Below are 27,505 nucleotides of genomic sequence, written 5' to 3'. Positions count from 1 at the left end.
AAAAGAGGTCGTTGGCTGAGGTGATATTTTGGTACAACCAGCTGATGTTTTGCTGCCCTCTTGTGATAAGATTTACTCTAGAGGAAGCTGTGTATTGTCGTGTGTTGGTTGTAGAAGATTACGAAAAGATAAATTCACGTTTGCTTTACAATTAAACAATGTGTCAGAAAATGTTTGAAAAATGCACTTGATTACAGGCACCATTTAAATTGTGCTGGGTCTTATTGTCACTTTGAAGTGGAACGAGTAACTTAATGTGAGAAACTCCGATTCTTGCTGTTGGAATTCACCACTTAAAAATCCACACAGAAAAAGTTCATTTAACAGCAGGATGTGTGGAGTCACGAGTTGACATCCGAGAGCCCGTATGTTTCCGTTCGTCTTTGACGGATTGCGATGTTTGCAACACGCATTTGCAGAAAAATTAACCCTGGCCAAGGTTTGGGAAATAAAGTCTACTTGATTCCAATCTAGCTTGTCTCGACATTCGAGCTTTAGCGGGTATGAAACCTATTTACGTGATTAGAAAGTGGAAAAAAACTCTTCATGAAGAATGTCTTCATAGTGATGCTGATAGTAAGAATTAGATTCAAAGTCATTGCTCCGTTTAGCAAATGTACAACTGTGTATCATGTTGGTTTGAAAAGCTGAAAGAGATTTTATAAATTTTCGTTTCGTTGTTTGCATTATAGAATGACTCGCCAGTTAATTTGTGCTGAGTCATTTTTTCGGGGTTGGTGGAAAAATTTGAAAGAGTTTGTTTACACATCAATAAATATGCTTTACTTTGTTGTAAATGTGTATTTTTTTGCCCAAAGAAAGCTCGCATTTTGTTATTGATTGCCATTATTTTAACAGTGCATTTGCTTTGGGAGGTATTTATACCAATGTTAATGTATTATTCGAAAGACATACGTTCGCTTTAAAAGTCTCTGTTCAGTTTTATTTTTTGAATAGTTATCAGTGCGTGGGATAAATGCTTTATTTTAACAGTTTGCTTTGGTAAGAGTTTTTAAATTGAATGTACAATGGAACAAAAAGCAAAGAAAACGAACGCTATGTGGATTATTGCTTGGGTTGTTGGGATATGCTCAGTATTAACATTTGAGATTGTTGTATTTGTAACTCTTCCAAACAGTTCCAAGTACAAATTATACAGGTTCCAATTCTACATTGTCCTCAATATGGTATTCTATATCGGGTCAAAATATCTTTGGAAGAACTTGGTAACCAGGGCAGTTAATGCAGACACCCCTGCTCTGTGTGCAGTAACCTGGAAAATCTTGCTTTTCTCTTTTCTTGCTCTGGCCCACATCGCTCCATTCACAAACTTGTTCATGCACAAAGACCCCACGTTTATTGGCATGGCATCATGGACGTGTTTTGGTTCCTATATAATTCTATTTTGTATCCACTTTCCAATGAAGACCACATTGGATTTCTTTGTGCATTCCAGGAAACCAAATTTTTTCTCTGCCCGAAAGCAAGCTGTGTTTGCAGTTGCGACTGCAAGTCTTTTCACATACTGGGGAGTCACAATGGCATTAAGCGATCCCCAAATCGTCAGGTATTATTTTAATGTTGGTGTTTGTTATGCAATAAACCAAACAAAGCTGTATATTTAATCGTGAAAACATAGGAAATAGAATCTTAACTTTCAAATAACTTGGCTTTTGTTTCTATTAAAGATTTACAAACCCGTCAGTTATGTTCCCGAATAAGTTGGTCGGTAACCAACCTTCTGTTGAGAAGTTTAAAAGTTTTATTTTCTCAGGATCGAAATCCCCATAAAAAATCTTCCGGTAAAAAGCATGAAACTGGCGTTGCTAAGCGACATTCACCTTGGTCCAACAGTGGGTTTCACCATGATGAACCGACTTGTACAGAAAACCAAGACCATCAACGCAGGTTGTTTACTTAACAAACATCTTTTTTGCTTTTAGTGTTTAAATAGTGTTTGTTTTTGGTATTTTATCAACGCACAAGCAATAGAGCCAATAATGTTGCCCGCTATTTAGCAATTAAGATCGTTATAATTCACACCATAGTTACACTGATGAGACCAATTAGATTCAAACAGTGGCCTGTCTGCAGCTTACTATAAAAAAGATTTATCAATGTTTTTAATATTCTGTTTATAATAAAGTTGGAAATCACCAATTACCTATTTTGCTAAGAATCAAATCAAATGAAACGCAAATGCTTTTCGTAATTCAAAAAAATTTATCAAGATCCAATGGATTTATCAACTGTCCGTTATATCCCGATTAAAGTTGGAAATTTTTACAGACATTGTAGTGCTTGCTGGTGATGTTACCGACGGCACAGTTGAAGAAATCGGTGATGCAGCTTTACCGTTGCAGGAGCTGACTCCACCCATGGGAAAATACTTTGCAACTGGTAAAAATATTTTCCCAAGTAAAAAAACAATATAATCATGTTAATAAAAAAGTGGAGCACAGCTTGCTTGTGTTGTATGTGATTGTTTAAAACATTCTTTATCATTATTTATGTAACAATTGCAGGAAATCATGAATATTACACTGGGGACGTCGAAGCCTGGTTTTCCCACTTGAAAGGTTTAGGTAAGATTTTCCAGAAATTTCAAATTATTGCTGAAACGTATGTGTGTATCAAGGGCTTAAATCTGAGTTTTACAAAACTTATTTTGTTGTTTATCAATCAGGATTTCAAATCTTGCACAACTCAAATGTGAAGATCTATGCAGGAAGCGATCATAAATCTTGGTTGTGTTTGCTGGGGACTGACGACCTTCAAGCCGACCAAATTAGGTGAATTATTTGGTTTCGATCGTAATATTTGGTAGTTTCCTTTCTGAGAGTCAAACCTGTTGCAATTTGGTTGGTACTTCCTTGATAAGTTGATGTTATTCAGTCTGATGTTATGAACTCACTCTGTGCCACCACTACCATTTCACCTGTGTAGCTGAATTTCCTGTACATAGTCGGTTATGTGTAAATATGAAAACCCTTTCATGTATGGATAAACCGTTTATCAGCCTCAACTTGTTAGTTTAATGGTGTTGACAACAATATTATAAGTTGTATTTCAACCAGCCCAGAACTAGTTTTAAACTTTGATGCAAATAGTTTTTAAGAATCGACCTTTCGAAAGTGTAAATTGCATTTAACCACAGTTGCCATGCAGCGAGACTTCAAGGTTACAATCTACATTACTTTTTTTTCCTTTTTAAGATGGTAATCTACTGAAAGTTATACAATACCTGACATTGGCAGCAGCAATAACAAAATATTTGTTGCTATTAGATATAAAGGTCATGGTATGGATTTAAAGGCTGCTTACAAGGGTTGTGATTCATCGCACGCTTCCATACTGGTCGCTCACCAACCAAGAGCTGCTCAGATAGCGATTGATTCTGGTCTTAACCTCCAGCTTGTGCTGTCAGGTAACCCTGTGTTTTCCGGCTTCAAAAACTTATTTTTAGCATGTGTCGTGCAACATTTCTGTGCCCAATTATAACTTAATTAACACAGATTAGAAAATTTTGTTTTAATTTTTAAATTGCTGTCTGATGACCAAATTCTCCCCCAACATGAGGCAAACTTTCTTTGTACATTTTGATTGATACAATTTGATGATGTAATTTGCACTGATGAGCCCCTTTAGGTCCAAACACTTCTGTATGTAACTCAACGATTACTATAGCTCTTTTGCACATACATTGTACATTGTAGGTCACACACATGGAGGTCAGATGTACCCCATCAAGTGGTTGGCGTATCTCATCAATCCATTTCTTAACGGATTGTACAAATACAAGGACACATTTGTCTACGTCTCCCAGGGAAGTGTGTATTACGCGTTCCCTCTTAGACTTGGATCTTTCCCCGAAATTACAGAAATAACTTTGGTGAATTCGGAAGAATTTGGCCAGCAAGGAAGGTAACGAACACAATAACTCCACGAAACGTTTCTTCGTGTTGCTTTCCACAAATATATAACCTATTGTTTCAGCAATGTTTCCTTTTGAAATTGAAACAGCTCTAAATAAATATGCATAGTTTGCATTTGTTGAACTTCAAGTTACATAAAATACATTTATTAAAATTGAACCGAATTTGTAAATTTACATGATTTTGTTGCGTTTTTAACAAGTTCACTGTTTGAAATATATATTTTGGTGTCGAAACTTCATTAAAGTTTGTAAAGTTCCTCCTTCTGTCCATGGTAGATACTTTTACACCGGGGCACAAAGTTTTTTCCAAACTTGATCCACATATAAGCCTATGTAACATAGAAATCTGTGCGAATATTAACGCTACGATTTCGTGTAGTATTTCAACTTAAATATATAAACAAAAATAACAGGTGGTTGCCCTGTTCACGCCTAATCATTAAAATTCGCACAGATTTCTGTTTTACACATGTTTATATGTGGGTCAAGTTTGGAAAAAACTTTGTGACCCGGTGTAGTAGTATTTTCCTCTGTCCATGGATTGTTTATATTTTTACACCGTTTCATTCTCACTACAAGTGTGCTTGTGTTTGATTTCTATTGTACGATATTGTTACGTGTTCCACCATTGTGACGTTGCTGTTGTTTTATTTAACCCGTCTAATCTTCATCAATTTATCCGTGGCACTATTTTATTTCAAATCCATGATGTTATTCGGATAATATTATGTTAATATGTTTACTCGGGATTTCATCGAATATTTGCCGCCCTGTCAATATTTCAACATAGATTTGCTTCTCATAGCGATTTGTCAAGAGACCAACGCAGCATTAACGTAAACCTCAGTCCACAAATACCTTAACATAATTAAATTTAAACGCGGGAATTCGCTGTAACGAAGGCTGATTCGTGAGTTTGTAAATAACTTTAATAATTCCAGTGCGAAAACATTTTCTGGAGATTACATACCCTCCCTCACTTCATAACATGTTTATCCCCTAGCCTGCATCGGTCGCGAGAGGGAGGTAGAATATGAGTCAGAGGCACAACTTCCTGTGCGGGCGGATAGTCGAAACGATGCATTGTAATTAGAACAATTGAGGATTAAGGTTGTGTAACTGGTTAATTTGTTCTGTCTTCGAGAAACAGTCGTTATATTTGGATATGATTGAGATACAGGTGGTTTTTCAATGTAAATTTGAAAGCATTTAAATCCCATCTTTGCTGATATATAGGCGTGCTTGTGATTAGTGGTTGGTGAAACGTCATATGGTCATGAGATATAGGGTTTTGACAGGATACATGGGATAGTTAGTTTGAAGTCATTTGTCGTTGTGTTAGTGTTGTTTCTGATAAGTGTAAATAAGGCCTACATTTAGGCATCGCCAGAAAACAATCATATCGACAAATTACATGGATTTTTTCTCGAAATCCGATACAAAGTCTGTGTTGCTCATAATAAGACTGTTTGGTGATTCTGGTGCGAATTTACAGAGTCGTTAGAGTTGGATTCATCGCAGAAATACGTTTACGTCACAAACGCGTGATTATATGTGTTGGTAATTTCGTGAATCGGGCCCTCGTGGGAAAACTTGAAATTTGTTAAAGTTTGGCGACTGGGCTTCGCATCTCGAGTAAAACCTCTGTTTTGTCAGATATAAGGCATCACGTGATCAGGAAATATGGATAGAGGGATTAAGTCCACTTTGATTACGTTGGGAGTTGTTTGGATTCTGACTCTCACCCAAGCTCTACCCCGTAAGTTTGATATCTTTGATTCAAACCCCACCAGGGGGGGTGCAACGGACCCATAAATATTCTGGGGGCCCATGGATATCATTTGTTTATGTTGAAGTCGTGAAGACTGCGTTCCACCAATAATTGCACGTGATCCGCAGGAAATTTTTTTTCTCTGAAATGCCTCGACTTAACGTTGACAGGATTTTTAAAATACCGCAACTATAATTAGACCTGCTTAGCAATGTTTTTATGATAAACCAATTCTGTGTTAACGTGGTATACGAAATATGTTTGATTTCATACGGTTTTAAACTATCGTGTTTTAAAACATTTAACAATTTTGTTCTATTGACGTGATTTCTATTTTACAGATCCTGAAAGTGGGAATGTGGGAGGCATTGGTAAGTTGGTTTTTGCTTGGTTTGTAACAATCTCATGGTCTGAATAGAAACTAAACATCACTGGTATGAAATGGATGAAGATCTTCGACCAAGATGTTGATTTCAAACTTTTCTCTGTTACAGAACTTCTCCACAATAACGTCATCTACTTGTTCAGCGACCACGAAGCGACCGCAGCGGAGGCATACCTTTACTGCGAGAGGTATGGAGGAAATCTTGCTCAAATCGACCAAAGCGCGGAAGAATTTATGAGGCACGTGGTCGGGCGAACACGTGACAGGGAGTTCTGGTTCGGTGCGTTTAGATTTGCCGCGGAATCGGCGCTGGAATCGATCGCGTCGAACCCGCTCTCGTTCGTCAACTGCTCGATTGAAACTGACTTCTGTGAGACAAATGTTGCCGGTCCCCACTTGGTGGCAGCAGTGCACGATTCTACCTGCATTAGTACCGACACATGTGATGGGATGACGGTCGTTGCCCAGCAACCAGGGGGTTATGATAACTGGGCCCAGGGGGAGCCGAGTTCCTCCAGTTGTTCTGTTGTGGCTTTCCGCAATTGTCATCTTTCCAGCGGATGCAACGCTTCTGATTGGTCGACGCAGAGTTGCCTGGCAACGAAAAACTTTATTTGCCAGAAATCTGGTAAGGTTTTGTTTACAGTTTTTCAAAATATGATTTGTTCAAGCGCCAGGTACTTTCCCTGTTCCACGGGCGTCGCTTCAATTCTTTTTTAAATATTTCGGGCAAAACTGGATTTATAAAAAAAATTCCAAACCAGAAAAATGACTCCATCTTTTCATGAAATTAATTCCGAGTCCAACAAAAGGATGTCGTCCAAATATCTGACTCCATTCACAAATAAAATGTGTTTCACCTGTGGTGCAGCAGGGTGGGTGTTCCGACTGCACCCCTAAATATGAAATGTAGCCTGACACATCTTCAATGATGACGTCACCATGGTGGTTCTTCGAGGGTAGTTGTTGTCACGTGATGTTTGGCTTCTGCGCTCCTTGCTGTAACTCAGTCAGTTCACATCTCTGATGATGAGCACAGTAGTGCTGTGCGGAACGTTTGTTCGTATTATGATTTATATCAGCTTTGACTTTTCTATTCCGTTTAATCAACTTCGTACCAGAGAACTTGTTCGAATCAGGAAAGCTATCATGTTGTTAATCATCCTTAGTAGAAGTTTCGACACCACTGCGTTCATTATCAGTAAACTTTAGAAACGAGTTTCAACAGCAAAGAAACTTGAACAGAACTTGTTCGTTTTACGGAACAACCACAAACAACCACTGTTGTTTCTTTGCAGAATGTCCGCCATTCGACACCGTCCCCCTCGACGCTCACACTGAAGGCAATTCTGAACAATACGAAACATATCTCGGTGCCAAGTTGTTCTGCGATAATAATGGAACCGCAATCACGTGAGCACATAATTCCATAAACCATCACTGACGCAAACGAAAAACGTTCAACCAATTTATTCGTAACTTTTTTTTCAAGAAAAATATGTTTTTTCCTTGATAAATATTCTGGCTCTTTTTTCCATATATTTTCTTTTCCATTTATAAATATTTTACCGATTGCAAAGATTTTTTTATAATCATCAGTTTTAGGGGGAATGCGGTATGAAGCACAGCCACAGTGTTGAAAACCGTTATTCCCATGTAATAATGTTAAAGGTTGAATCACTGCGCAAGGCAAGGAATCAACGCCGTCGATTTCTCGCTTGGAGATTCGGGCGAGGAATTATGCGAAATGCGGGATCAGATTCTGGTTCTTCCAAATATTTTCTCCTGCAATCCATCAATCAGTGTGAGTTTAAGTTGTCTGTGTTCGACGCCAAACCCCCAGACTCGTTTTGTCAGCAAACTTGATCCAATGAAATTTAAACACGTGAAACTTTACGGGTAATCGGCAACGTAGGTCTTCCCAGCAAAATTGTCATGCCAGCAATAAGTACATGGACAGGCGCGTGTTGTTTAGTTAAGGTGCTAAATAACCTGTGGGCGGATAATTCTTTTTGTTATCATGCAGAAAAGTTGAATAAACCGCCTCTAATTCGCAAAGTTTACCAACATTATAAACAGTGAAGAGCACGGTATTGTTAAGAGGAAAGTAGTACGGCCTCCGATACATGGGGATTGGCTTATAACGGTTGCCGCATTAAAACAATTCTTCATTTCAGGACACGAACGACTCAATAGATTTCCAATACAACTTGAATTTCCGAGCCCGCTACAATTACGTGGGCCAGATAATCGGTCGCCATAGAAACGTTGACGTGTCGCTGGTCTGCGCGGTGAGAAGAGAAGTGACTTTAAGTGCCGGCGCCGTTACAGCTGAACGAAAGTAAGTGCTGGTGAATATCAGATGCTGCATTGGTGTTGCGTCAATATGCAGAGGTTTACGGGACTCTGCACCGGCATTTACGCCACGAAATTACGTGGAGACGATCCCAGAAAACGCGGGACACGATTAGAAAACAAAGTCTGTATTTCACATAAAAAAATCAATCAGATTTGAATCCTTTTGGTCTTTATGTCAAATTTGCTGGACCTTTTTAAGCGTTTTAAGCTCAAATGTGTCCAAGACTAGGCTTGATCATAAGTTCTCAAATATCTTCGTTCCACGATAACAAAGAAATTAACCTGAAGAAACTGAGTTGTTTTCAAACCGGTCGATAAATTCACCAAAACAATTTGATTCTACCTAAAAGACAGAAACTAAATGTGTATGATTTTGTGTTGGTGAGATCAAAATGAATACAAAGCAGACATGAGCGCACTGCGGTCCCGTGGGGCCAAATCTGACCCCTGGGTCTTTTAATTTTGCCGGCCTGGGGCTTCCTTGGTGTAAATTTGTGGTCACTTGAGGAAGTTTGAATAGAAAAGCTGATCTAAGATCCAAACCTTGGGAGGTGACAAGAAAATGATTTATAAAGGAAAGTCTAAGCTAGTATGCTACTCATGCCGAAGCAAACGTTTCAAACACCACTGTGTTCATCATCAGTGCCAAGTAGTTAAAAAGAAAATATAAGAATGAGTTGCGGAACTGATACACAGTAGTAGTTGAAACGTTTGCTTTAGCATAAGTAGCATACCAGCTTAGACTTTCCTAGTTAAACTAGTCGGCTCCAAGGTTTTCGGTGATACTGACGATACCTAATGTAGGCTAAATATATAAACATATCAGAAACAACGCGATTGTAACGAAAAATGACTTTTCTGCATGACTTGATGTAAAGAGTGATGTTATTGCATATTTTTTTGCTTTTTGGCCACAACACTTAAACGTTGGATGTTGTAAACACCTATTTATCCACTGTATACAGGCATTGTATACAGGTATTCACCTTTGACCCCCTGTCAAATTCCCCCCAATTAACCTGCACCTCTTGCAGATCACTCCAATTCCCGATGAGATTCGGTTCGGGTTCCATGAGCGTCGGAATGTTTCTTTTCTCCGATTCATCGTTCTCAGAACCCGTCACCGACGGCATAGTGCAAGTTCCGGATCCAGTTTACGTCGGGTTAAAAGTATTCGAATCTGATCCGGATACCTACGTTGTTCAGGCAAGTCTATCCTATACCCGAAGGTTGATGGTTCGAATACCAGTGCGAACAGTTGCTAATGTAGCGCCAGTTGTGATATCATCTTTCACCGCAGTCGAGATGTAACTTAATATTTTAATGATGAATGTCCCATTCCATTGATGAAACAAGTTATTTTTTTTCCTTTTAGATCGACGAATGTGTGAGTTACGACGGGTGCTTCTGCTCCGGTGACGTCATATACTTCATTAGCCATGGGTGAGCCAACTTTTTTTGCAGCTTTCACAGGTCATAAAGTGATATTTGTTCAAATCTTTTTTAGTGATGGGTTCTAGGCGAAATTTATATATCTGAAACAACATAATGACGATGACTGAGGTTTTCTCTTATATAACTTATTAAAACCTGGTACAAATTTCTTAAGGCTGTCATTTCATGGCTACTCTTTGTGACGTCATGTAGTTTTGTATCTCATTTGAATATTTCGCTATTTTGCATCCTCAAAATTCACCGAGCCCAGAAACGCGCGATTTAAATCTCGAACATTTCTTTCAGCTGCCCCGACGATCCTGCAACAGTGACGATTATCGAAGACAGAAACAGCTCAAAATCGAGGTTCTCCTTTTCGTCGTTCCTGTGGACGAGCAACCCGACTGATGAACAGATAATCTACATCTCCTGCTTCGTCCACGTCTGCGATAAAACAGTTCCTGGGAACAACTGCACTGAATCTGTGAGTTTTCGTTTGATCGGAAACGACGAGGCCAAAACCTAGCTTTCACCCAGTGGTTTACAACCTTCTAAACGTCGCGCGTCAAATTATATCAAAGTTTTAGTAAATTTAATTTATTTTTGACGCTTCCAAGGAAAATGTTCAATAAACTCACAAGCTCTTCTGGTGGAAATAATTTACTTGGGTGAATTTACGCTCTTTGTCCTGATTCGATTGCATAACGACCGAAACATCAACTTTTGCCAGAAGAACTTGTGAGTTTATTTTAGCGACTTCGCGTGAAAACCTGTGAATGTTTCTCTCCTATCTGTGATTGTCGCCGACCTGAACAAGATGATTCCCGCCGTAATTCCATGACATTATCCCATGTTTTAACTCAAAATAACAGATAAATATGTTTGCGACGCAATTGCGAAAAAAAAACTTCCATTAAAAACACCTTCATTCGACTTTTCATGTAGTTGAATTCCAGGCGACTCCAGACAACCTCGCACGATAATATCGTTGTATTAGTTCGTATTGCTGCACGATAATATCGTTGTAATAGTTCGTATTGCTGCGTTCAAATTTGCTGACACCGCACTTTTACCTCAGGCCTCCTGTCCACCTTTTCGCAAGAAGAGAGATTTGGGTCGTGGAGAATCAATTCATGAAGTAAGATCAGAACTAATCACAATCAAGCCACCGAAATCATGTGCATACGTGAGTTATCGTATGATGTTTACGTGATACCGTGAGCTGTACAACTTGGAACAATAGCGGAAATGCCGGAGGGGGTCATGATACAATTTTTCTCACAAAAATTTGTAAAGGCGCTTTCTGCCGTTCGGATTAATGAATTATTCGAATGATGATTGTCACAACTCATAGGTTATGTCCATGTTACGGTTTATATAGCGCTGATAAGTCTGCTCGTTACAGATCGAAAAATGCTTCCCCAAGCCGCACGTAGTTACATTGTTATTAAATTCCCTCCACAATAACTTGAACTATCAAACCGGATGAGGGGTAAGTTATATTTACTTCCAGGAGAACGGCGGATGTTCCCATCTCTGCTCCGACATCGACCCAGGAAAGGTCTCGTGCACGTGTCCGGATGACACGATGACCTTGATGGATGACGGGAAGACTTGCTCTTCTCCAACACGAGAAATCGGTAGGAGGAAAGTTTCAACTGCATTATTTTAAAATGCTTCGATGAATCTTGTTTCCAACGTTAAAGTAACCACAAGTACCAAGAATCCAAAGATAACCAGCTTTCGTTTAAAGTCTATTTCTCATAAGTTTGTGTTAACGCGATGGTGGGGACTCAAAACATTTGATATTTCTGTCAGCTGATGAGGACTCGGTGGAATTCAACATCCTGGAAGATTTTTCCTCTGAGATCTCGGTTTTCTTCTTCATCGCTTCGGGCGTGCTTTGCTCATTGGCTGCTTTCATCTCTCACGAAATGAGCTATCACGGGGTCTCTCAGTGATTCACATGATTCGTGAAGTTGGGATAATTTTTGTTTTAGAAATTTCACATGAATATTTAGGGAGAGGTAAAATTGTCTGCGTCATTTTGTGGAATATATTTGATCTCCGCCAGACAAGTGCTGTTTGCACAGAAATACATTTTAAACGGAAGGATCGCATTATATGGAAAAGTGTGTAGAGTCGCTGTCTTAAACGCAGTGGTCGATATTCCCTGTGCCAAGTTACTTTTTTGGTTTTAATTTATTTGCGCATTACGACAGGATTACTTTAAAATGTGGCAGCAGCGATAACTTTCAAGCGACAAATGTTGAAACTGAACACGATGAGGTCAAAACCGGTGATGCATAAAATCCACCATAAGTACCAACGTCATGGGGGGATTATCCGCGTTTGTCCAAATATCAGCTTGAGGAGTTTTATCAGGATAGAGATGATATTGTTGCAAAATATAATTTTATGTGAAGGCGTACCGTGGCCAGGGGGGAGATTTTGGGGAAAGTACCACAGGGGACAAAACATGTGCAGGAACGCGGAATATGCGAAGAATTAAAAACACTTACAGACGATGCGTGTGATTTAAACGCGGGAGGCAACGACAGGATTGGTGTTAGTAAAAACAGCCGTTTTTAGTATCAAACACACAATAAACACCAAACATTTGCTAAAATTGCAAAAAAAAACGCAAAAATTGTACTGTGAAGGATACGGAGGTCGTATACCAACTATCACCAAGCAATTATAAAAACATGATCAATCTTCAGATTTTGTGTTTTTCAATTAAATATTTCGAACACTCAAAATAGATTTTGAGTTGTAATAAAAACGGTATTGTTTCAATAAAAACTAAAAAACAAATAAATGGATGCACCAGAATGGTTTCAAACCGTCCAATAAAATAGTTTCGCAATAGAAAAGGTAAACTGTTGTTGAATAAAAACCCGACAAGTTCAACTTCCCGGTAGAAACAGATAATTATGGGAATCGTGGTCCGACCTATGAATGACTGGATTTAAACAAGGCGACGACATGGTATCAACGCAACTAGCAACAATAAAAGTTTGCCTACCACCTAAACAACAACAACAACACAGAAAGCACCAGAGGAGAAGGCCTACAATAAAGCCAAAAAAAACGGGGAAACCCCGGACACAAGAAAGACAAAAGCAATTGCTGGGGAGTAAAAAAAAACGTGACATGCTGTCGGGAGAAAAGCCTCAAAAACAACATCTTTGCGTCATCGCCAGCTGTCTGAATCAGTGTGAGAATGCAGCACCATCTTCAAAATCGAATTTTTTGTTTTTTTCCCGTCTGGATCTGAATCGTTGTCAACTCTGTCAAAATATTTCACATCGGTTGGGGAAGTAGATCCAACCCAGCTGTTGTTTTGCGAAGTTACGTCAACAAACTCTTGGGGTTTTTGTATTATAGCAAAGTTGTTTGAATTACATTTTATGTCAACGATACGAAATAAAAATGAAACCCACAGAATTCTACCTTTTTATTCGTCGTCAGATTTTCCCAGTTGCTTCTCAGCATCAGCTATAGCACTGCAACAAAATTCATATCTTCTAAAACCATTGTTCGGTAAAACATAAAAATCGCTGTAGCGAACAGTTCAAACCGTAGCCACGTGCCGTTAGATACGAGCGACAGATTCACCAGTGACGTAACAGAGCGGTTACAAAGAGTTTTCAGCAACCAATGAGGTTGTCGCGAGTTTGGTTTTTCAAATTCGGAGGACGACCCGAATTGTAGTTCGACGCAATCCGTTAAAACACCAAACTCATGCAAAGCAAACCAAACATGCACTAACAGTGATGAAAGTTAGTACAAATTAGGACGGGTTGTAATTATTTAACTGTGCTGATGCTTTGTTCAAACAACAAAACAAGGTCAACGCAAACTTTAAGTTATTTTACTTCTGTGGAGAAACAGAAAAGTTGTCAGCTTAACTTAAACAAGACAAAGCATAAAATAATTTAACTCAAAACAGGAGGCAAAATTATTGATCTGGAAAAACCAACTGTCTTTTTCACACTTTGCAACTTGTACAACGTGAACCCACTCACATCTCCGTCTGTTGACTTCCACCCCGCATAAACTGTGCCGTCTATTTTGAAAATAAACAAGATCTAATAATATCCGAGCTTGATGCTTACACATGTTCATAAATTGCGCTAAAGTAAATTGTTGCTGATTCTAAAATGTTTCACTAAATTTCATCGGAATCAACACAGCCCCACTCCCTGCGACTACCTTCACTTTACCTTATATGCCCGCTCCTCCCCAACCCCAATAATCCAACCTAACATAAAACTGTCACCAACTCTCGACCTTCGCATGACCTTGCCATGTTCCTGCGGGTTTTTCACTATCTCAAAAGTCGGTTAATAACAAAAGTAAATAGAAATAAAAAACAAAAATGACGTAATTTCTAAAAAAATACTTAAATAATTACGGGGGATTCCCTAATATTTCTATGTTTTTTTCACGCGAACCCGGTACTTCCCCACTCAAGTTTGCAGTGCGTCCTCACCCGAGAAGTTCTTGAACGTTTACTTCTTCTTCATCAGAATTTGAGATATGGATTCCGTCACCTGCCTCAGCCAGGGTTCGCTCGGCTTCCTCCAAAACACCTTACAAGCACCCACAATAATATAATGCGAACCCAAGCTTATGAGAAAGTTAGTCAAGTTTACGACATGCGGTTACAGCGCTTCTGGCCATGCGTAAGACAGGAATACGATGTTTGTGTAAAGATTTTTCAGCTTTGGGCGTTAAAAGCTTCTACTTGAATCAATGTGTCAAAAGTGCTGTTGTGTTTGATCGTGAAAACTTGCAAACTAAACTTTTCTAGAAAGTTGCTACAAGTTCAACAAACAATTCCAACAGAGAATCAGGGCCTCGTTAATTAATTTTTAAGGGAAATTAATAATTCCAAGCTGAAGTCCTCAAAGCAATTTGGACGAAGAATTACTTTTTCACATAAAAATGCGATTAGTTTCATAACAACAAGAATGGCAACAACAACAGCAACAGCAGCAACAGACACAATCACACAAACACCCAGTCGCCGCGGTTGCCAGGCAACGGTCTTACTTTCATGTTTTTCCACGTGACGTGTGTCGTCATCATCATCTTCGTCATCATGATCGCACAAGAGGGGGGTTTTGGGGGAAGAAGGTTGCGTGGCAACCACCGCAGCACCTCCAGTCCTGTTGTTCTTGGTGGAAGATCGTTTAGGAGTCGTTGGTTCCTAGAGTTAAATGGTTGGAAATTTGGTGCCGATTTCCAGTAGATTATTATGGTGTAAACAGGGCCCGCGGGTCCATTAGGCAACTGTCTGGGTCGCATATTATTAAAGGGGGCGCAACACTTTGAAATAAGTGTCCGACCCATCTACGGATTTGTGCATTAAGACCCGGCTTTCTCTGCCATGTATCAATTTCACTGGGCGAAGCAAGTAAAACTTTGCCAAGGGAGCACAACTCGCTTGCGTTGACCCTGTGTGTATCATGTTTAGTGTTGTTCAACCAATGACCTTCCCAATCAATTATTTTCGCATCAAATGGATTTCTTCTGATATAAAATGGAGACTTATTTTTATTTCTGTTGCTGAGGTTTCAGAAAACCGCCAGGACCTTCATATTTTCGTTGAAACCAAACGCTCATCAGTTACAAATTTATCGATATTTTTACCTCTTTCGTCGCAGCCCCGTCCTCCACAACAACTTGCACCGAGACTTCGTTGATGACGTCATCGTCGGAACTTGTTGATCGAGTAGTTTGTACTCGACACACGGGTTCGATGGAACTCGTTGTTGAAAGTGTGAAGCGGATATATTCCGACGGGGATATGAGATACATGCCTGGAAGTTGAAACACGTGTAGTTGTATAGTGAGCTGCAGACAGATGGACATTTTTCCGACCTAATACGCCTCACCAGTGCTGCTGGTATGATTTACAACGATCTTGTCAACTAAATTACACTACAAGACGTCCACTTTGTGGTAACTACACGGCCATCATTAACCATTGGGTGCCAAACGTGATGAAACACTGTGACCAAACAAAAGCTAAAACCAACCAAAGTTGCACTGATGCGATATTTAGGTCGAAAGAGTGGCCTTGCCCACAACTATAAAAACATTATTACGTCATTTACTTATTCGCGGGAAGAAATGCTTGTGTTGAAAATCTCGCTTTCGAGCTCCAAGGGTTGCGAGTTCAAAGCCCACCGGAAGCGGACACCAGAACAACGTGACATTGGCACAGATTTTAGATTTATATTAGAATAAAGGTTGATTGTAAGTAAGGTTGTTACCTTGTCCGTGCGTCGTAAGTACAGTGGTCGATATTCCCTGTGCGTCGTCCCTCGCGATGCAAGCGTGCGTTTCCTGCGGTCGGATTGACGGGAGCTGACCAAATATCAGAAGTTCACCTGTTTTCACAAAATCAGGACTTTTTAAAACACGTGTTCAAACACAGAAGCAGTGCAGGCGGTTTCTATGGCAACTTGCGAGGTTTACGAAACCAAACTTTAACAAATTACTCAAAAGCTCCCCAGATTCTCACACGGCCTGGCCACGTGACGATTAAAAAATATTCAATGACGTCAGTGTGACGTAGTAATTACATATTCTTACCGATGTTGGAGAGGCAGACGAGTCCGTATTCATTATAATCCGGATTCTTTGATGACGTAAACTTCGCGTATTCCGCTCTGCGAATCAACGAACCATCCACGGCTGTCAGTTTGAATTTCCGTTTCGCCGCCACTTTGGGGAGGGCGAAGACTTTGATTTGCTCCTCGGAACTTAACGACAAGATTAAGAGAGGTTTTAAGGAGGTGCGGTGATACAACATGATATTAGGATAAAACCTTCGTGTTGTTCAACAAAGGTTGTTCGAGCAGAGGAATATTACGCGCATTTTTGATTCTTTCTTGAAAATTGAATTAAACTTTTTACATCAAAAAGTTGAAAAAGCAACAAAAAATCCACACGTGTTGATTTCGTTGAAAATCAACAAGAAATCTCTTAATTCACCAGATGACGAGAGTGTGGTGGGCTGCAGTTGTCGGAGAAGTCTTTCCAACAGCATTCCCGTTACTTGGTTTCCCATCTCCACTGCCATGGACAGCATGTACAGGCGTCCCGTATCCATCCAACACAGCTATGTCCACCACAGGAGCTCGGTGCATCAACTGAATGTGTTTGCCTGGAAGCAACGTTTGTCTCAAATCTCGTGTTAAGGTTCTTTTTGTTATTGAGATGCCGCTGTTATCAGATTTATAATAGTAGGCGATACATCAGTTATCAGTGCATACATACAAGTTATATTGCAAAAAAATAAGCACGCAGCATTTTGATGCCGAAATTGTATTTATTTCAGAAACTTTGCCCGATTTTGGGGGTCAGTATTTATGACGTCACTATGATGGTATTTGTTAAAAGGCGAACAGCGATAATTTGTTCTTTTACCCGCACTGATCAAACCATAGACGTCTGGTATCCATCATGCCACTAATAATCCGTATTTTACAAAAAGCTTCATAATTTTCAAGAAAATTTTCCACATAGAAATCGCCCATTGTGACAATAGAAATCATAGTATTCTCACCGACAACGGTGGTGACGTCATGATCTTGTCTCTGGTTGTAATCTGGTACATGAAGGGAGAACACATAAATCCCGCCAGAGTTTGTTCCGGCCCAGAACGTTGGCGTGGTGCTAACCGCTGCAAGAAACACCTCATTATGACTGATTAATACAGTACTATGACGCAACAATAAAATCACGTGTGTGTGTGTGGAGTCAAGGTTAACGTTGTGTCATTAAATAAATCAATCCAGGTTTAAATATTTGTTTTGCGGTCGAGCGTAACTACAGGTACCAGGCAACATTGTATGACTTTCCATAAGCTGCAACGAATCATCTGCTTAAAGTGTCACAGGTCGCGGTGTAATTACAAGCGTACAACTTATTTTTGACAAACTTTTGACGTTACGGCAGTTGAATATTCGCTAATCCACATTTCACAGTCAGATTAATTTAAACGATTATGAATTTATATTGTGACGTCATCAATTGGGCATGTGAGTTCCAGACAAGGTGGCCAAGCTGCACTGACGAGATCGAAAAAGTGGTCGTGATTATTTATAACAAACATATCTACTGGGTAGTGCTGGTATGACGTCACAACGTGTTTATCCTACCGTGAAGAGAGGGGACGTGGTAACTTACTGTCGCGGACGTAGGTTGTGGCGAAGTAGGTGCAACGAACCATTCCAGTCATCCCATCATCGGATGATCTCGCTTCAACTCTCCGCTGTCCGGTTGCTGCTGGCGACCATCCACTCCCAGATGCAGTCTCCTCCTCATCAACAAGGGCTGCATTCGCCTCCTGCAGTTTCTGTTGCCAAACACGTCACAATCAAATCAGCAGGTTTATCACGTCACAATCAACAGGTTTATCTCCACCAATCTTTGCCCGACTATCATCAAAGCGCAACTGGGCACAAAACTTTTTTTTAATATTGCTTTTTATATGAAGACTTTCAAGTCGGAAAGGATTATCTGGGCATCGCCACAATTTCTAAACCTGGGACATATCTCTCTTGTATCTTCTTCTTCCTGACTTCCTCCTCACAGAACCTCTTCCTCCACCATGAAAACTTCCTCGGATCCTTCTCATCGATTGACGGAGCGACATCTTGATCGACTTCATCCTGGAGAAATGACCTTCCATTGCTGCGTGGTCTCCAGCTTCTAGTGTGCAGCGGGACAGAACCGACTTATTCTGCCAAAATAATTCACAATTTCAGTTCCCAATGTTTCCAGGGGGTCAATCTCTGAATTTAAAATCAATAACATTTGAATTAATGTTCAGTATTAGTGGCAAACACATGTCAACACAAAATAAGTTGGTTGATTTTGAATTCTTGCAGTCCACATTCAGACGAATACCAACACAAGCTTCCAAGCACCCTTTGTTTTACTTAAAGTGGAATTGTGTCAATATATGGATTTGGTTAAACAATCCCAGTACCAGCACAAAATTAGAATTAGGTTGTTCTTCACCTGCAGGTAATCAAACAACGCAAACCCATGGCCAGTTCCAAGCCCGATCAAACCCCAGTTGGACGAAACACTCAACGAAGTGATGCTTGCTGGAGGTTGACACTGGACAACAGTCGCAACCTGGTAACCTAGCATGGGAACCAGAGTTAATTCATGAACATTAGGATAAATATTATAATATGACTAAATGTTCTCAACCCACCTGATGCAAATGTTCAGGAAAGCCTTAGTGAGTGTCACTAATTACATCATATCAAAGAAACTAAGTAATTTCGAAAGTTACAACCCATTATCAAATAACTTCAACTGAATTTAAGTCAGGACTGACTTTACCTGGTGGCATTGTTATGTGGTTGTCCTTGGTTTGGAGTTGCCCGTGGCCCTTCCAGGTAAAGTCCGCCCTTCCCTCAAGGATATCGACCAGATTACTTGTGACAAGTGTTTCGGTTCCTTCGTTTGAAAGCACAAACACGACAACCTTAAAACATTAAACTCCAATTATTAATCATTATTTATGTGTAACCAGTATTTACAAAATGGCGAGCATTTCGTTATTGGCATACAACATATTGTAACCAGGATATGTTAGTTGAAAAATATAAAATGATGTGTGCTGAAAATGAAACACAAACAAAATAAACATTTTCTGCATTAAAAAGTCGCATTAAGTCAGTTGTCTGAAAAAAGTTGAAGAAAATATAAAGATTAATTGTGTACCTGACCAGCTGTTCCCCCGGCAACCAGCGCTCCAGTGGTGGGACACATCGCAACTTTTCGGATCGCAAGACGTGGATCGTCGCTGTAAGGGTCAAACTCACCAACCTTGTCATAAAAATACAATTGAGTTAAACAACCTGGTCTGCGGGTTTCACATCTGTAAGGGCAGGATCAGTTCAAAATCACAAGCTTTTACAAACAGGACCCGGTTGTGAATATTTAAATAGAAGTAGTAACGAGGATTGGCAAAAGAAAATTTAATGACCTTTCTAAACGGGGGAAACTGTTCTTCGAAGCCATCTCCGTCATTCCCTGCATCAGAGTCGGTGACGAAAACTTGGTTGGTTTGCATTTTGAGGATGGGATACATTGAAACATTTGACACATCCCACAGCTGCACATTTAACATGGTTTACCTCGATGAATTAACCATGTATGATAAACATAACCACACAAAAAAGTGAACGGCAATTGTTTAAAGATCGTTTATAGTCAGAATATTTGCCTGTGACTAAATTTTAAAGCAAGTCAATTAATAAATTTATGGTTTTAAATCATCACAGGTTGTTGGGGTAAAAGGGTTGTATTAAAAATAAACCCAGTAAAGTTTAGTGATAATTTCAAACAACCTATGTAATAGAACTGTGAGTGTTCGGACACTTAACATCACGATTATAAAAGCCCACCTTAATGGAGCCGTCCTCGTGGCCTGTAAGGAGAATATCGTGCGATGAAGGTTTAGTTTTAACCAGATCTTTTCCCCCAGTAATTGGCCATGTCTAAAAAAAACATTTTTTATCAATCATGTGTCTTTCCGCATCGCTGCATCCTGTGTGAGATACCACGTCCACAAAACTCGTCGCTACTCGAGAAACCACTTGAAATATTGGTTAAGAGGCAATGTTAAGTGCCCAGCTATATTTACAACACCTATAATAGCCAGAATTGTGGCCTTTCGATGGCATGAACTTTTTTAAGTGGGTTTACATTTTATGCATGGTTCATTTGATTAACCAGCATTGAAACTGGCCACAATTTTGGTTATGGTTAGTAATTTACAAATGTGGCAGATTCTTAAATAGCCAAAATTAAAAGTGAAATGTATTGTAAATATGAAATGGTTAAACTTCTTTATCGTATTGCATTGGAAATAAATGCATGCTTACTTTGCTAAGCCACCACATGACACTTGAATTCTTAGTACAAAGTTGCTACTCACAGATTCCGATTTTCCAATTTTCATCGCCTTGGCGGCAATCTTAATCTTCTCCCAAACCATTTCAGGGATATCCTCAGTATGTGCCGAACATGTGATCGCTGAAGCGTGAGGAGATCCAAGGTATGGGGGAATCATGCCAGGCCATTCGTCCTGAGTGAGATCGATCGCAACCAATTCCTCCTCGAGCAAAACTATCAGGAATTCTGGTTCCTCCCAATCTGTAACCATGGTAAGTTCATCTAATTTGCAAAACCTTACTTGACCTTAAACTTGCCATATTTTTCTAACATACTTTATACTGAGCACTGACCTGCATTTGACTTATGTTTACAGACTACAAAGAAGTCGATGACGCGTGATGTAAAATCAAATGTGACATGCTTTGAACCGTGAATGACACTGACACAGTGGCGATCTCCATAATTGGCACGTGGCATTCCACCACTGAATATCCGATAGTGATCCCTGCCAAGAAATACAGGTTGGTTTGATAAGTAGATGTATTGAAATGCATTTCAAGTCTGTTCATAATTTTAATTCATTTTAGTTGTATTGTTTGGAAAACACACAAAATCCCAGAGGCAAAAATAAAGTTGTTTTCAAAATGTTTCAAAAAAAAACTTACATCCTCGATGATTTCCATAAAATCTTGGTGATGGCTTTGCAAGGGAAGGGGCCTGTGTTGAAAAACAAAATTATGATGAAATTTTTACTTGCATTGTAAAACTTTTATAAATAAATTCAGAAACATAACAATATCACTGATCAAAGCAACTGTGAAAGAATCAGTAAAACTAATTAATGAATGTAAATAATGGGATGTCACAGTCAGTTAACTGCTCTTACCATAGGGAGTGTATGAAGTATGGGGTTGTGAGGATTCTAATCTCCATGTGCACAGAAATCCATCAGTGTGAGCACTCATAAATTCCTTGCTATTAGAAAGCCACGAAATTGACTCCAATCCCTGTGTGCAAATTAAACAGTGAACAATTGGTGGCAGGATGGTGTCCAGGAGACCCATACTTGTGTACAGTAGCAAGGCATGTACGCCATACAAATACACTCACTACACAAATGACATAAAACCATTATATTGGTTACATCATTGGAGGTATTTTATGAGACAGAAAACTTGTAAAAGTAATATTTGCCGAATGGTGAAATGCAAAAGCCTTTGTGCGTTGTAGTTTCTGTTGTGGAGTTAATAATGTGGGGCTTCTTACAGCAGAGAAATTGTTATGACATAATGTATATACTCTGTTGGCTAAACTAAAGTTACACCCACAATTAATTGTGAGTATATTATACGTATCAATAAATATATCAGTAAAATAAACTTATATGCATCAATCAACTTAAGTTCACCAATAATAAATCACCCCTATGCTGCATCATTAGTTGTTTTTATGTCATGTAACCTTCCACATTACAAACTCTACACAACTCCATATAACCGATTTATTTCTGACCTTCTCTGAAAGATAAAAACTCCCGACACTTTGACTTGCATCATCCCAAAGCACAATAAGTCCACGATTATATCCGATAAGTATTTGGGAGGGGTTGGATGGGTGTTCTGCAATTGCTTCCACCAGACCAAGAGCTTTGCCAGTCTTGTAATGATCTGGAATGCTGACCACAAATAACAGGACTTAAAGTTTGTCTGTTATATTAGTGGGTCCACATCCGATTGTGGAACAACTACACAGCATGCATGGGGATATTGTGGCAAATTGAAAAGTTAAGAAGAATGTTAACAACACATATATGCTGCAGTACATGTTTATGCAAACCACATGCTAAGGTAAATTATTAGTCAAGGAGGCTTTGTCTTTATGTAAAATTGCAATCTCATGTGAACAAGAGCTGTGGCTTCAAACACCTGATATGTGGAGCATTCCATGAAGAATTTGCATCAATGTAACTTCCACCAAGTATTTTTGCACAACAGCACAATTCCAGCCACTAGTCAATATTTCAGCACCACAATCTTTACAAGAGACAAGACCATAAACGAACCTCTGCATGACTTGATCTTGATGGATGGTTTCTTTCATTTCAAACTCTGGTAGTGTGAGAGTGTATATTCCTCCACCTTCTGTGCCAACCCACATCAGTTCATTGCCGGATTGTATTGTAACCACAGTGATTTGGTTGGTCCTGACAAATACAACATGATTGACTTCATACCCACAGAGCACAGACAAAAGTTTGAAAGTATAAACTGAATTAAGAAGTCAAAGAAACATTCAAATCATCAAAGGGAAACTTTATTTGTCAATCCTGGAGGGATCATTGGTGCCCTTAGTGATGCACATATCATGTAAATTTAATTGTTGAAACAAACTGTTCCACAGTAATTCAGATCTTAATACATTGGTGTAGCTGGCATGAGGACAATGCCAAATTAAGGTCTAGAATCTGTTAAGGAATCAGTCTTACACATCAAGCGAATGTTTTGCCCATGTTACAAAATGAATATTTTTTACCCTGGACGACCGGATAGCTGTGAAGCTCCAACTTCCACAAGACCCTGAGCACCTTGCTTATCTTCCTTAACAGAACAGAGCTCCCATAGATGGATCGTGTTGTCGTCTAATATGCTAATGATTCGCCCCTGCATGAATAACAACTTATTATATAAATACTGCACAAAAACTATGGTCAAACTACTATGGTTAGATGCGATTAAAAAGATTGACTCAATCTACTCAGCAGCGTTTTAAAATTTAAGAAGTGATTTTAAACTTTCATCAATAAATTCAGCTTACCTCGCCAGGTACAAAGTGCAGCTGGAGAACTTGATTTATGTCGGAATGAATCCCTGTGAATTCCACACCTGGTGATCCAAATCTAGACAATAGTTTTTAAAGCAATGTGACTTAAATTTTTGCTTGTAGCAAGCACATTAATTGTGTTTGGCATTTGAGCTTCATGTTGTGAAATATATTCTTGGACATGTTTAAGCACTTCTTAATCCTAATTGTTCAAAGGTAATTTTAATCAAGTATCCTAATTTGCACTAGAATGCATTGCCAAGATAAATAAAAATGCATATTAAAACATAATATTCACTATACTGAAGTGCAATGTTGTTTGTGTTTGTGTAAAAATGTTCAAAAAGACATCCTTACATTTTTACAGCACCAGTTTTGGTGCCAATTGCCATAAGTTTTAGAACAGGGTCATAAGCAAACGCACATGGATGGTGCGGAAATCCATGTTCGACTGTCTGCAAAAAAACAAAATATAGTAAATAATTATAAACTTCGAAAAAAATGACATACTGACTAAATTGTAAACTATTCATACCCTTGCTAAAGGAAGTAATTTAAGTTGAAAAGTTCAATGTTAAATATGACACCTACAAGATAACTGGTCTGGCCAACTAATCAGTCTCAAAAGATACGAGGTTGATTGATTTTACATGTCACTGTATCTTGATTAAAGATTAAACCAGTCTAACAGTATATGTAACAAACCTTTTTGAAAGTAAAAAGTTCACTTTTTATTTTCTCTCTCTGTGGGTCAAGATGGCCTCCTTTTTTCCACTTGCGGAACATGGCTGTGCTGAGGGTCAGGTGTTGCAGAGTTTAAACACAAGTAGCATAACACCTAACATCTAAAAATGCTGATCTATAGAAGAACAAACAAACATTCAAATAAAGATATGATTAAAACAGATAGTGTAAAATATATATCTGGAAGTAAATTGGAGAAATCAACAACAAAGACAACCAGTTTCTTGTTGAAATAATAAAGTCGGTGCTTGAAACCAATAAACCTTGACCGTTACACAGGACTTCCAGAAAATGGAATGTTAAAAGCAAGAAATCATCAATAATTAATAATAATGCATGAGAACTACAAGCTCAAGACATCATTACCTTTAATTTCCCCATGAATATTCCTTAATACACAAAATTCACAAACATTTTTTCACCGATTTTAAATGCTTGCCGTTAGTGCATTCAAATTAAAACATAGAAATCAGTGAAACAACAAGCATTCTAGTAAAAACTAAGTTAAAAAATTATTAGGATCAATAATTTTCTCACTGCCGGGTGGGAAGATCATGATTTGTGTCACTCTGAATACTTATCGAATCACACAATCATTGCGTTACCTTCTCACATTAAAGCATCATTAATTAACATGTGTTTTATGACCGACAAAAAATATTTTTTAAAACCTGAAAATGCCCGACACCAAAGGGCAATTCCCCAGATTTGGCGATGGCAGCAAATTTTTAAAAATCATTTGTTACGAGTCTTTGCAAGGTAGATTGGAAAGTTTGTAATTTGCATTGAGGATATTTTTTGGAAACAATGGAAGGCAATGAACAAACACTTTTTATGTGTTAATGCATCATTTTATATTTATGTGCTGATTGCCGATAAAATTACAACAATGTTGGCAAAAACCATTATCACTCATTTGATTTATTCACAAAACTTTTGCTAATTAATTTTAATTTAGATTTATGACAAAATTTTAAAAACACAAAACAAAAGTTTTGTTTATTTCTGAAAGTAAATGGATAAAAAAACTAATATGTTGATTTTCACAGAGCTTTACTTACACAAAAATTAACAAACCTTTGTAAAAACATAAACACAATCGTCATTAAACTTAGCTTCTAAACGAACATCCTTATACAACTAAGCACAAACCATGTTTTCAACAATAAGTCCTTGTATAAAAGATAAACAAAACGAAACAGTATCAGTTTGGGCGGTGACCTCCTCTTTTAGGGTAGATACATTGACCACATAACGGGGGCATCGACGCAAACCAGATTATGACGTCACAATCGCTTTTAACAATGGACAAGGTTGTGCGTGCGTCAAATGTGCGTGAAGTGCGCTGTAGTCTGAAACGTGTCAACTGAACCGTGAATGTTTTGAAGAATATAATGTGGGTTGGGCCCAGATTTCATTTATGGTGTAGTCTGGAAGCATTAAATACTCTAATGTGGGTTGGGCCCAGATTTCAGTTATGGTGTAGCGTGGAAGCATTAAATACTGTAATGTGGGTTGGGCCTAGATTTCAGTTATGGTGTAGCATGGAAGTATTTAAATACTCTAATGTGGGTTGGGCCTAGATTTCAGTTATGGTGTAGCGTGGAAGCATTAAATACTCTAATGTGGGTTGGGCCTAGATTTCAGTTATGGTGTAGTCTGGAAGTATTAAATACTCTAATGTGGGTTGGGCCTGGATTTCATTTATGGTGTAGCGTGGAAGCAGTAAATACTCTAATGTGGGTTGGGCCTAGATTTCAGTTATGGTGTAGTCTGGAAGTATTAAATACTCTAATGTGGGTTGGGCCTAGATTTCAGTTATGGTGTAGCGTGGAAGCATTAAATACTCTAATGTGGGTTGGGCCTGGATTTCAGTTATGGTGTAGCGTGGAAGCATTAAATACTCTAATGTGGGTTGGGCCTGGATTTCATTTATGGTGTAGCGTGGAAGCATTAAATACTCTAATGTGGGTTGGGCCTAGATTTCAGTTATGGTGTAGTCTGGAAGTATTAAATACTCTAATGTGGGTTGGGCCTGGATTTCATTTATGGTGTAGCGTGGAAGCATTAAATACTCTAATGTGGGTTGGGCCTAGATTTCAGTTATGGTGTAGCGTGGAAGCATTAAATACTCTAATGTGGGTTGGGCCTAGATTTCAGTTATGGTGTAGTCTGGAAGCATTAAATACTCTAATGTGGGTTGGGCCTAGATTTCATTTATGGTGTAGCGTGGAAGCATTAAATACTCTAATGTGGGTTGGGCCTAGATTTCAGTTATGGTGTAGCGTGGAAGCATTAAATACTCTAATGTGGGTTGGGCCTGGATTTCAGTTATGGTGTAGTCTGGAAGCATTAAATACTCTAATGTGGGTTGGTCCCAGATTTCAGTTATGGTGTAGCGTGGAAGTATTAAATACTCTAATGTGGGTTGGGCCTAGATTTCAGTTATGGTGTAGTCTGGAAGCATTAAATACTCTAATGTGGGTTGGGCCTAGATTTCAGTTATGGTGTAGCGTGGAAGCATTAAATACTCTAATGTGGGTTGGGCCCAGATTTCAGTTATGGTGTAGCGTGGAAGCATTAAATACTCTAATGTGGGTTGGGCCTAGATTTCAGTTATGGTGTAGTCTGGAAGCATTAAATACTCTAATGTGGGTTGGGCCTAGATTTCAGTGATGGTGTAGCGTGGAAGCATTAAATACTCTAATGTGGGTTGGGCCTAGATTTCAGTTATGGTGTAGCGTGGAAGCATTAAATACTCTAATGTGGGTTGGGTCTGGATTTCAGTTATGGTGTAGCATGGAAGCATTAAATACTCTAATGTGGGTTGGGCCTAGATTTCAGTTATGGTGTAGTCTGGAAGCATTAAATACTCTAATGTGGGTTGGGCCTAGATTTCAGTGATGGTGTAGCGTGGAAGCATTAAATACTGTAATGTGGGTTGGGCCCAGATTTCAGTTATGGTGTAGCGTGGAAGCATTAAATACTCTAATGTGGGTTGGGCCTAGATTTCAGTTATGGTGTAGCGTGGAAGCATTAAATACTCTAATGTGGGTTGGGCCTAGATTTCAGTTATGGTGTAGCATGGAAGTATTAAATACTCTAATGTGGGTTG

The 27,505-nt window shown here is 39.0% G+C and overlaps 2 protein-coding genes across 2 annotated transcripts; one reads left to right on the top strand and one right to left on the bottom strand.

The window, feature by feature from the left end:
* The first annotated feature begins 997 nt into the window (after window positions 1-997).
* LOC145907408 (uncharacterized) lies at window positions 998-11,846 on the top strand. Its single transcript, XM_082994824.1, has 19 exons — window positions 998-1,567; window positions 1,775-1,908; window positions 2,290-2,400; window positions 2,526-2,585; window positions 2,687-2,792; window positions 3,288-3,427; window positions 3,717-3,924; window positions 4,392-4,416; window positions 6,050-6,079; window positions 6,127-6,721; window positions 7,392-7,506; window positions 7,765-7,897; window positions 8,271-8,434; window positions 9,486-9,657; window positions 9,827-9,894; window positions 10,192-10,369; window positions 10,964-11,071; window positions 11,399-11,525; window positions 11,704-11,846. The coding sequence occupies exons 1-19, from the start codon at window positions 1,029-1,031 to the stop codon at window positions 11,844-11,846; spliced, it is 3,156 nt and encodes a 1,051-aa protein (XP_082850950.1). The 5' UTR covers window positions 998-1,028.
* A 245-nt stretch (window positions 11,847-12,091) lies between these two features.
* LOC145906810 (lethal(2) giant larvae protein homolog 1-like) lies at window positions 12,092-24,500 on the bottom strand. Its single transcript, XM_082994267.1, has 26 exons — window positions 24,352-24,500; window positions 24,004-24,101; window positions 23,641-23,722; window positions 23,359-23,486; window positions 22,889-23,029; window positions 22,339-22,501; window positions 21,713-21,833; window positions 21,492-21,543; window positions 21,177-21,331; window positions 20,867-21,084; window positions 20,334-20,426; window positions 19,913-20,041; window positions 19,648-19,752; window positions 19,264-19,408; window positions 18,931-19,058; window positions 18,452-18,649; window positions 18,094-18,262; window positions 17,471-17,587; window positions 16,897-17,068; window positions 16,495-16,664; window positions 16,173-16,289; window positions 15,547-15,716; window positions 14,947-15,103; window positions 14,384-14,483; window positions 13,342-13,394; window positions 12,092-13,178 (listed from the first exon to the last, which is right to left on the bottom strand). Exons 1-25 carry the CDS (start codon window positions 24,430-24,432, stop codon window positions 13,346-13,348), a joined length of 3,258 nt encoding a protein of 1,085 aa, XP_082850393.1. The 5' UTR covers window positions 24,433-24,500; the 3' UTR covers window positions 12,092-13,178; window positions 13,342-13,345.
* Window positions 24,501-27,505: the final 3,005 nt, after the last annotated feature.

This window comes from Ascidia mentula, chromosome 6, assembly GCF_947561715.1.
Source record: "Ascidia mentula chromosome 6, kaAscMent1.1, whole genome shotgun sequence".
Taxonomy (NCBI): Eukaryota; Metazoa; Chordata; class Ascidiacea; order Phlebobranchia; family Ascidiidae; genus Ascidia; species Ascidia mentula.
This window is presented reverse-complemented; position numbering and strand designations above follow the sequence as displayed.

Coding starts and splice junctions, on each gene's coding strand:
- LOC145907408 (XM_082994824.1), top strand. CDS start 1,029: ATGGAACAAAAAGCAAAGAAAACGAACGCTATGTGGATTATTGCTTGG. Junction 1,909..2,289: donor AACCAAGACCATCAACGCAG/GTTGTTTACTTA, acceptor AAATTTTTACAG/ACATTGTAGTGCTTGCTGGT. Junction 4,417..6,049: donor TGTTTTACACATGTTTATAT/GTGGGTCAAGTT, acceptor TCTATTTTACAG/ATCCTGAAAGTGGGAATGTG.
- LOC145906810 (XM_082994267.1), bottom strand. CDS start 24,432: ATGTTCCGCAAGTGGAAAAAAGGAGGCCATCTTGACCCACAGAGAGAG. Junction 21,544..21,712: donor TACTTCATACACTCCCTATG/GTAAGAGCAGTT, acceptor TTTTCAACACAG/GCCCCTTCCCTTGCAAAGCC. Junction 21,085..21,176: donor TAAACATAAGTCAAATGCAG/GTCAGTGCTCAG, acceptor CCATGGTTACAG/ATTGGGAGGAACCAGAATTC.